Raw genomic sequence first — 10,873 nt, forward strand, 5'->3', positions numbered from 1 at the left:
GACATGACGGAGCTGCGCCGCACACTCGGAGAGTCGAGACAGACGGGCGGTGCCAGCCGGAGCCTTCCGCCGAGAGCCAGAGGGATTCATCTCGAAGGTCTCGGCGAGGGCGCGACCATGGAAAATGCTTCTACGGTCGATAGGACCTTGCTCTGGGACCCTGTTATACCTGCCGAAGTGGCGAGGGTTTCTGTAAAGACTGGCACTGCACCGGGGTTGGACGGAATAGAGCCGAGAGCATGGAACGCAGTTCCAAATGTTATTCGCGCTTTGTTGTTCAACCTGTTGCTTCTTGCGGGTGAGGCGCCCTCGTCGATCGCCAATACCAGAACGGTTTTCCTAGAAAAGGGGAAGATGCCGGAACGGCCTGCGCCGTCGGATTATCGACCCCTTAGTATAGGATCCGTTGTGCTGAGACACTTCCACAAGATCTTGGCCAAAAGACTAGCGGCTCTGGACATTTTCGATCAGCGCCAAAGGGGTTTCCGACCGGTTGATGGTGTCTGTGAGAATGTCACGGTCCTGTCGGCCGTGTTGGATCACGCCCGGAGGCGCTGTAGAACTGTCCATGTGGCGTGTGTGGACCTGTCGAAAGCATTCGACACGGTTTCGCACACGGCCATTCATAGTGCTCTCGAGGAGGTGGGTTTACCGCCACCTTTCCGAGAGTACATTAGAGCAATTTACAACAATGCTAGGACGGTGTTACAGCCCACCGTCGGCCAGGAAGTGTCGATGACGCAGCTGGGACGTGGCGTGAGACAGGGTGATCCTCTATCGCCCCTGCTGTTCAATCTGGTCGTAGATAGAGCACTGGGGGTTCTCTCGGAGGATGTTGGCTTCAGAATCGGGGGTCGAGTTGTTAGCGCCTTGGGTTACGCCGACGACATTATACTCCTGTCCTCCACGAAGGTAGGACTCCAAGAAAACCTTACGCGGCTTAACGCCGCATTCGAACTGAATGGCTTGAGCATTAATGCTAGTAAGACCGGAGTGCTGTCACTGGTAGCGTCTGGCCGAGACAAGAAGGTGAAAGTCGATCTAACACCTAACTTCACCGTGGGGGGAGCGCTGTTACCGCAGAGATCCCCAGTCGAGGTCTGGACCTATTTGGGCAGCACATATAAAGGTGCTAGGGAATACGCAAGCGTCCCTCCTCTAGCTCAATCCATCGAGCTTTTAACGAGAACACCGCTCAAACCTCAGCAGAGGTTGCGGCTGTTCCGTGACTGTCTCCTCCCACGGTATTACCACCGGTGGGTAGTGGGATCAGTCACGTCAAAAACATTAAGAGGAGTGGACGTGCTGGTAAGAACTGCGGTTCGACGCTGGCTGCGATTGCCCCATGATGTCCCTGCTGGATACTTCCATGCGCCGATACAGAGTGGCGGGCTTGGCATGCCTTTGCTTAGAACTCTGATCCCTATTATGAAGCATAACCGACTTCGGAAGTTGTGTGTAAGCTCGATGCCTGCCGCTGCCGAATCCACGTATGTGGCTAGGCAGCTAGCCTGGTGCGAAAAGCAGATGCGTGTAAGGACCGTTCGAGTAACAACAACAGCCGAGCTCAGACAGCAGTGTGCGACCTGGCTGCACGAGTCGTGCGATGGGAAGGGGCTCAGGGAGGTCGGTTCGTCCAAACTGAGTTCCCACTGGGTTGCGGCGGGTGCCCAATCCATACCCGGAGCTGACTACGTGCATTATCACCACGTCCGGGCCAACTGCTTACCGTCTAGAGCGAGATCATCCCGAGGGCGGGAGGGGCACGATGTGCGTTGTAGGGCGAGTTGTCCCGAGATCGAGACACCCGCTCACTGCGTGCAGAAATGTTTCCGAACGCACGGAGGAAGGATCCTGCGGCATGACGACCTATGCCGTCAAGTTGGTAGCTTCTTGCGAACGAAGGGATGGCATGTCGATGCGGAACAAGCGTACTCGACCTCTGTCGGAAGGCGCCGACCCGACCTGACGATAGTTAGGGATGGTGAGGCTGTCGTCGTGGACGCGCAGGTTGTGTCCAGCGAAACGGCTCTGAACGTGGCTCATGACCGTAAGGTGGAGAAATACCGGTCGATCCGAGATCTGAGAGACCGAGTGGCGGAACACACAGGAGTACGAAGAGATAATGTTCGTTTTACCGCCATTACCATCTCTTGGCGAGGTGCCTGGAGTCCCGACAGCGAGCGTGAGTTGAAGCAGCTTGGTCTCACTACGAGCCAACTGCGGACGCTTACGACTCGTGTGTTGTGGGGATCCTGGCTCAATTGGAAGCGTTTTAACGCAATAACAACGCGTTATAATTGGCGGCGGCGACAGGCCGCAAACGGAACTGTAGGTGCGACGACTTGAGCTGGTGGCGATTCGCCACAGGTCGCAGCGGATGCATGTTTTTATTTTTAATGTGAGGACCACTTGTTGGTTCCTTGTGTTCGTCCAAGGCGCTTTGCGAACGCCAACAGCAAACAGCAGCCTTGCAATATCATCGCTGGTTCGCTCGTGACTTGAATCATTGAGTTACGATGAACACAGCGTTGAAACATATAGCCAAATGCCTCGTTATCTAATTAGTGACGCGCATGAATGGATTAACGAGATTCCCGCCGTATCACGATAACGGATATCTTAACGTGCGCGTTTCTAGAGTTTCGGTCTCGAGATTCGCCTCTCGCTTCTTCGTATATATTTCTGCCGACTGCGTGGCTATTTAATATTATAATAACTATTGATACTCGTTTTGACACTCGCGGTTGTTAGAGATATAGCTCGCGTAAAGGAATAAAGATTGCCCGCGTAATATTAATGGTGAAGACTGCCCGTTTGGTAGTTATTGTGACTACCCGCGTAATATTGATTAATGATAAAGACTGCCCGCCGTTCGTTAGCGGTGGGCCTTTTTATTAACTCCCTTTAGCTACCCGGGAGGGAGTCGTTTAGCGACAAGGCTGTGTGTCGTGTCGCTGGATTTTGGCAATATCCGGATGCAAGCTAAGAAGTTCTAAGTAGGACTTCTTTGCTTGCACTTCCGCAATTTCTTTATTCCTTTTTATTTCGCCTTTAAGTAGGACTTCTACGTTTCATTTTTGCAATGTCCTTCTTCCGCTTGCTTTGATTTCCGCGTTTTCGCAATGAGATGATTGCACGGTCGCTCGGGCTTAGCGCGTGGCTCGCGTTGTCAGCGCTTTATTCGGTCAACACGCTCGTGACGTGACCTGTATTCGCGTTACACGTTGAGTAATCATATAAAATAATATGTATTTAGAATAATATATTTAATAATTCGTGCATAGCCTGTTCGGGTTATAACACGCTATTGGAGCTGGAATTACCGCGGCTGCTGGCACCAGACTTGCCCTCCAATGGATCCTCGTTAAAGGATTTAAAGTGTACTCATTCCGATTACGGGGCCTCGGATGAGTCCCGTATCGTTATTTTTCGTCACTACCTCCCCGTGCCGGGAGTGGGTAATTTGCGCGCCTGCTACCTTCCTTGGATGTGGTAGCCGTTTCTCAGGCTCCCTTTCCGGAATCGAACCCTGATTCCCCGTTACCCGTTACAACCATGGTAGGCGCAGAACCTACCATCGACAGTTGATAAGGCAAACATTTGAAAGATGCGTCGCCGGTGCTAGGACCGTGCAATCAGCACAAAGTTATTCAGAGTCACCAAAATAAACGGTGGACGAACGGCGAACCGCCCGCCACCGATTGGTATTGATCTAATAAAAGCGTCCCTTCCATCACTGGTCGGGACTCTGTTTTGCATGTATTAGCTCTAGAATTACCACAGTTATCCAAGTAAATGTGGGTACAATCTAATGAACCATAACTGATTTAATGAGCCATTCGCGGTTTCACCTTAATTCGGCATGCACTGAGACATGCATGGCATAATCTTTGAGACAAGCATATGACTACTGGCAGGATCAACCAGGGAGCTTCGTGTTCGGTTACTCGCGTGGAGCGGTAACTCGCGGGCGAGCCCGAAGGCCCGTCACTAATAAGCTCTTACTTCTCGCGCCGCCGGTCTTTATTAGACGGTCGGCGACACTCTCTATCTACTTACTACTTATTACGCAACACACTTTATGCGTGCGTCTCGTCTTCGGGAGAGGAGCAAGGCGGTCCGTGTATATAATAAACCTCCTCCTCTCTTACTTCAAGATCATTCTCCATTTTATATTATGTATTATAAAAAGATCATACTCATTCTCATTCTCCCTTGCCCGGCGGGTAGGGCAATAGAAATACCCGCAGTAAGGAATGCTTGTGGTAAAAGTCCTCTAAAATCTAATAAATCCAGAAGCGTCTGACTCACACTGAGCGGCTTTCTGGTCTGCGTCTGATTTCCAGAGGAACGGCAGTAAAACCACCTGGCAGAAGGTATAAACTGCAAAATCATTATAATGCAATGGAAAAAACGATAGGAAATATTACCCCAGGTGGCAGACCAATATTAATGGAAAATCCACCCTCTCAGGAGGTCGGCTCTATGGATTCTAGGGAGAGCCAACTATTGCAATCTAATGACCCTTTTAAAAAAAGCTCTAGATTATTAAGATCACCATCCTTAAAAACTTCGAGCAATATTATAAACAATTCTTCTGCAACCAGCTCTGGAATGGAGATAGACAACGATCAACATGAAGTGGACCAACACCTCAATTATTATGAAGAATGGAAAAAAGAAACGATGATTAGAAAATCGCTAGAGAAAACAGTAAACAAACTACAACAACAGCTGAATGAATTGATTTCAGAGCTGAGAAAATTGAAATCGGAGGAAGTGAGTACGACACCGAGTATTATCAATAATATCAATTACGAAACTGATGAGGAAGAGTTAGCTAAAGAGACAGAATGGATTAGAATTAAAAATAAAAATAAGAAAAGAAAGTTAAACACATCTCTTACTCCTCCTCAGCTAATAAAAAAACTTACTGAGACACCAGCAAAGATAAAAATAAAAAAGACACCATTACCACCACCAATTATGTTGGATGATATTCCTAACTATGATAAATTTTATAATATTATTAAGAAAGACGTAGCAGAAAATGACTTCCAAGTAAAAGTTATGAATAAAAATAATATTAAAATTAATGCAAAGAATAGTGATGCCTACCGACAATTAGTTAATATTTTAAAAACTAACAATCTCAGTTTTCATTCTTATGAAAATAAACAGATAAGACCCATACGTGTTATGGCTAAAAATCTACATCACTCCTGCAATGAAGAAAACATAATAGCTGACTTGACAAGACAGGGTTTTAAAGTTCAAAATGTAGTTAACAAACAAAGTTGGAAAAGGAAAGAACCATTAGATATGTTTGTGCTATCCTTCGACTCAGAAGAAGATATTAGCAAAATCTTCCAAATTAGCAATATTATGAACTGCAAAGTGGAAATTCAATCACTTAAAACAAATAAATTAATGCCGCAATGCAAAAAGTGTCAAGCGTACGGACCCACTCAACAATATTGCAACAGAGAACCAAGATGCGTTAAATGCGCTGGAAAACATTATTTTAAAGAATGTAAGAAACAAGAAAATGAGCTACCAAAATGTGTTCATTGTGGAGAAAATCATCCAGCCAATTACAGGGGATGCATGGTAGCAAAGGAGATGCAAAGACTTAAAAATAAGAATACTAAAAGTATTAATATTCAGAAATCATCAGAAAAAATAAATTATAAAATAATATCAAATGAAGATAAAGACTTCAGAAAACAAACATCTCAACCACAACCAAAAAATACACGAAAAACCTACTCCCAAGTTGCAAAGGGTGATGATGCCAATATCAATGATACTCTAAAAATCATCCTTCAAAAATTAGATAAACAACAAGCCCAACTCAATGAATATAACGAGCGTTTAAAAAGATTAGAAAACTACACTAAGGGAGCAATCCCTAAATCAAAGAAGAATGGCTAACTCCTTAAGAATACTATCATGGAACGCAAATGGACTATTAAAACATCAACACGAACTACAAGCATTCCTAGACATAAATAACATCGATGTGTGTCTTATATCAGAAACGCACTTCACTAAACAAACATACATAATATTAAGATGCTATAAATTCTACCATGCCATACATCCTGATAATTCAGCTAAGGGTGGAAGTGGAGTTATAATTAAAGAAAGCATCTATCATAATGAAGAACTAAAATTCGAAACAGAAGAAATTCAGGCAATGGCGGTTAACATTAAAACAAAAAACTGTAATATAACAGTAGCTAGTATGTACAGTCCGCCAAAACATGCAATCAAGAAGAAGCAATACATGGAATTATTTAAAAACATCGGAAATAGATTCATTATTAGTGGGGACTTCAACGCAAAACATACGTATTGGGGTTCAAGGTTGATAACCACTAAAGGAAAAGAACTTCTTAACGCAATAAAAGAATATAAATGTGAACCTCTTTCAACTGGAAAACCGACTTACTGGCCTACCGATCCAGCTAAGATTCCCGATTTAATTGATTTTTTCATAATTAAAAACGTGTCATGCAACTTCTTACATATTGAAGATTGCCAAAATATGAACTCGGATCACTCTCCTATCATGCTAACACTAAGTGAAAATATCATTCCAAAAACAAATAATCCAGTTCTTATCAACATAAAAACAGACTGGGAAAATTTCAGAAAAAGTTTAGAAGAAAAAATTCAACTAGCAGTACCTTTACAAACAAAAGAACAATTGGACTCAGAAGTAGAGAAATTTGTTATTAATATCCAGCAAGCAGCATGGGAGAATACTCCTGAAACCAGAAAGAGGTTAAAAGGCAATAACTATCCACGAGAAATTAGAGAGATACTTGCAGAAAAACAAAAAGCAAGAAGAAAATGGCACCAAACTAGAGCTTCACACGACAAAACTATATTGAATAATCTCACGTCGCAACTGAGAAGTTCAATTAAACAACTTAAAAATGACTCTGTAAGTGCTTACTTGAGAGAATTGACAAATGATAAAAATACAGATTACTCTCTGTGGAAAACAACTAAAAGTCTTAAGAGACCTATTATGCAAGTTCCGCCGATTAAAAATTCGGATGGAAGCTGGGCTAGAAATAATGAACAAAAAGCAATAAGATTCGCAGAACATCTAGAATCTATCTTCCAACCCAATGTAGGAGAGGGTAATGATACAATCAATACAAAAATAATCCAGGATAATGAAGAAATTCCTTTAACATCGCCAGATGAGGTCAAAAATATGATTAAAAACAACATTAATCCAAAGAAAGCCCCCGGATTTGATTTAATAACCGGACAAATTCTAAAAGAGCTTCCAAGAAAGGCATTGGTGAAATTAACTAATTTAATCAATGCTTCATTTCGATTAAAATACGTACCTCAAAGTTGGAAACTAGCAGAGGTTATTATGATACCTAAGTCAGGTAAATCACCACATGAAACAATTTCATATCGGCCAATATCTTTATTACCAATAATGTCTAAATTGTTCGAGAAGCTTCTTTTGAAAAGACTGAAACCTATCATAGAGAGGAAAAACCTAATCCCAAATCATCAGTTTGGCTTTCGGAATAGTCATTCTACAATCGATCAAGTACACCGAATAACAAGTATAATTGAAAAAACGTTAGAGAAAAAAAAGGTATGCTCCACAATATTTCTGGATGTGGCGCAAGCTTTCGATAAAGTTTGGCATGAAGGTTTAATGTATAAACTCAAAATACTCCTTCCTGCACAATATACAAAAATAATACAATCCTATATATCAGAAAGATACTTCAGGATTAAGCAAGAAGATGCTTACTCCGATTTAAAGGAAATCAAAGCAGGAGTACCGCAAGGCAGTGTATTGGGGCCGGTCCTATACCTTCTATATACTAGCGACCTACCTGTGATAGAAGACAATATTGTTGCTACATTTGCCGATGACACCGCAATTATGGCAGTTGGTGATAATAATATTGAATCAACAGAGAAATTACAAACAGCCATCGACGAAATAGAATGCTGGACAAGGAAATGGCGAATTAAATTAAATAAATCAAAATCTGTTCATGTTGACTTCACCAATAAAAGGATAGACCATAAACCGGTATACATAAATCACCAAGTAATACCTTATTCGAACACGGCCAAATATTTAGGTATGACATTAGATGCAAAGTTACGGTGGAAACCTCACGTAAAAAAGAAAAAAGAAGAACTCAGCCTTAAATACAAAAAAATGTATTGGCTAATCGGAAGATACTCTTCCCTGTCAACATATAATAAGCTTTTGCTTTACCAACAAGTCCTTAAACCAATATGGACTTATGGCATCCAGCTTTGGGGCTGTACGCGTCAAAGTAACAGAAACATAATTCAACGATTTCAAAACAAAGTACTCCGTGAGATAGTAAATGCACCATGGTACATACGTAATGATAATCTACATAAGGACCTACAGGTGGAATTGGTCGATAATGTAATTAAGAAATTCGCTCAGAGTCATAATCAAAGACTTTACCAACATGTCAACGTCGAGGCAAATCAACTCCTGGACAACGATAATTTAGTAAGAAGATTAAAGAGAGTAAAACCTTTCGAATTAATATAATGTTATAAAAAATTTAATGCACGACAAACTTGTGCTTTATATATACTAGACAGTAAAATCTAAGGTACTATCAGTGGATAAGTGCTTAGTAAATCCAAGAATCTAGTAGTAAATTAAGTCAAATACAAATTACTTATTAGTTGTAAAACTAGATCGTAATGACAAAACACTAAACAGGTGTTTTAATAAAAAAAAAAAAATTCTCATTCTCCCAATGTAAACGCGCGATCGCGAGGACCGCGCGATTTACCCTGACGCTAGATCGACGATGCCGATGCTTAGACGTCGAGGATAAATGTGCTCCCCTCCGATGGTGCACCACCTTGCCGTGGTGGAGGGGCTCCCCTTCCGGTCTTGGAAGGGGTCTAAGAGTGCACCACACATCTCGATCGTCGCGAGAATGTTTTATTTTTATTTATTTTGGATGTATGTGTTGTGGAATGGATTGGGGTATTGTGGGGGGTTATTGAGGGGTTTATGGGGTTTTTATGGGGGGGTTGTGTGGGATTGTGGGGGGTGTATGGGTTATGGGTGTGGGATGTATGTTTGTTAGGGAAGGGGTGATCGAGTGAGGTGGCGAGGTAGGTAACCTCTAGAAAAAATCCCGGGTAGGCCGAGCTCGTCAGGCGTGGTGAAGCCAATCGGCCTAGGTGAAGGAAAACACCGAAATCAAACCATCTTTCCTTGATACGCAATGGACAGTACAACGAAGGATAATACGTTTACTGCCGCAGTGGGCTTCGGATCCCACAGCGACCGGCGGGGGGGGGGATACAGTCCCGGTTCCCCCCTCGTCGTCATCCAACGACGGGCCACCAGGGGTGTTGCCGACGAGCACCCCTGGCGAGCGGACTATCGCCGATGATAGAGAGGTGAGGGTGGTCGTGCGGAGGATCGACTGGCCGGGCCCGGCTTCATCAAAGTCGGGGTCCCGGTCGCGCTCGGTCACGTCTGCGAGGGCGCACCCGTATAGTCGGGACGAGGCGGGTCGGGGCCAGAGCCTCACCCGCCAAGATGGCGGGAAGGTGGAAGGTGCGTCGCGGGGGGGCAGCAATCGCTCCACCCCCGTCTCCTCCTCCAGGACCTCGCTGGCCAGCGAGGGTACGGAGGACCACGCATCTCCCGAAGAGGACGCAATGGAGGTGGATGACCTCCCAAAGAGGGGACGCGGGAGACCGCCCACCACGGGCGAGTTCGTAGGCCTCCGCGAGAAACGCGAGGAGGAGGCCGCCCGCAAGCAGGAGAAGGAGAGGGAGCGTAGGGCCCAGAAAGCCCTATCGGAGGATGCTCCCCTCCCTCCGCCAAATAGGGGCCTTCGGGCCTATGAGGCGGAATGCGCCGAAGAGGTTTGGAAGGTCCCGACCCCGGATATCGCGGCGCGGAGTATGGAGCAGGCGGCGGCCATAGACCGTATCGCCGTCTGCTCCGGAAATCTGCAGGGCTCTCTCCAGAAGAGGCTCAGGGAGGCCGCGGCCCTTGTCAGGGTAACGGCCAGCACCCTGGCGGAGAGAGCCCAACAGAACGAGGCGAAAGGGGAGCTAGCGGCCCTCCGCAGGGACATAAAGTCCCTCGGAGACCGCAATGCGGATCTCCAACGGGAGATCCGCGAGCTAAAGGAGGAGCTCGACGCGACTCGTCGCGCGAAGCCCCCCTCCCGGCTAGAACTTCCCGGTTCGCCCGGGGGGTCTCCCCGCAAAAGGCGGGGGGTTCCCCGGGTGAAGTTGGTGGAGGAGCTGGACGTTCCAATTAGGCTGGAACGTCCAGCCGCGGGAAGGGGACAGAGGTCCCCATCGCCGGGGAGGGTTATGGGACGGGGGTCCCCAACGTTTTCGGGGGGGGGGGGTCAGGGACCTATGTCCCCAACGTTGGCGGGTGGCCGGGGTAATGCGGCGATGAGGCCCCCTTTGAGGGGTACCTCTGCGCCGCTCTCCGAGAGCTACCCGCCGGGAGTGGTCGGCGAGGGCGAGCGAGCTTGGTATCGGTGGTACACCGATCAGATCGCCGCCCTTGTCGACCTGCGGGCGGCAATAGGCCGGGGTGGGCCCCATGGACCCACCGCAACAGCTGGCCGCCCGCCTGGAGGAGCCTTCCCACCTCTCCCCCCTACCGGCGCTGTAGCACCGGGTCAGGGGGGGAAGAGGAGGAAGAAGAAAAAAGGGCGTAACACGGGGGGGAAGGGGGCTCTGAGCCCCCCCTCCCCCGCCCACTGCCCCGCGAGGCCCGCCGGCAAGAGCGGGAGCACGGGGGGGAATGCCTCCCCCCGGCGACTCCCGGCCGGCAAGG

General features: G+C 46.5%; 1 protein-coding gene across 1 annotated transcript; it reads left to right on the forward strand.

Moving 5' to 3' along the window:
* Window positions 1–4,407: 4,407 nt before the first annotated feature.
* LOC138944386 (putative leucine-rich repeat-containing protein DDB_G0290503) lies at window positions 4,408–5,937 on the forward strand. Its single transcript, XM_070315287.1, has one exon. It carries the CDS (start codon window positions 4,408–4,410, stop codon window positions 5,935–5,937), a length of 1,530 nt encoding a protein of 509 aa, XP_070171388.1.
* The last annotated feature ends 4,936 nt before the right edge of the window (window positions 5,938–10,873 follow it).

Source organism: Polyergus mexicanus, unplaced genomic scaffold (assembly GCF_030449975.1).
Source record: "Polyergus mexicanus isolate NDT 795.1 unplaced genomic scaffold, iyPolMexi1.0 SCAF_181, whole genome shotgun sequence".
Lineage (NCBI taxonomy): Eukaryota > Metazoa > Arthropoda > Insecta > Hymenoptera > Formicidae > Polyergus > Polyergus mexicanus.

Excerpts from the sequence above, each read along its gene's own strand:
- LOC138944386 (XM_070315287.1), top strand. The coding sequence starts at position 4,408 with ATGGAAAAAACGATAGGAAATATTACCCCAGGTGGCAGACCAATATTA.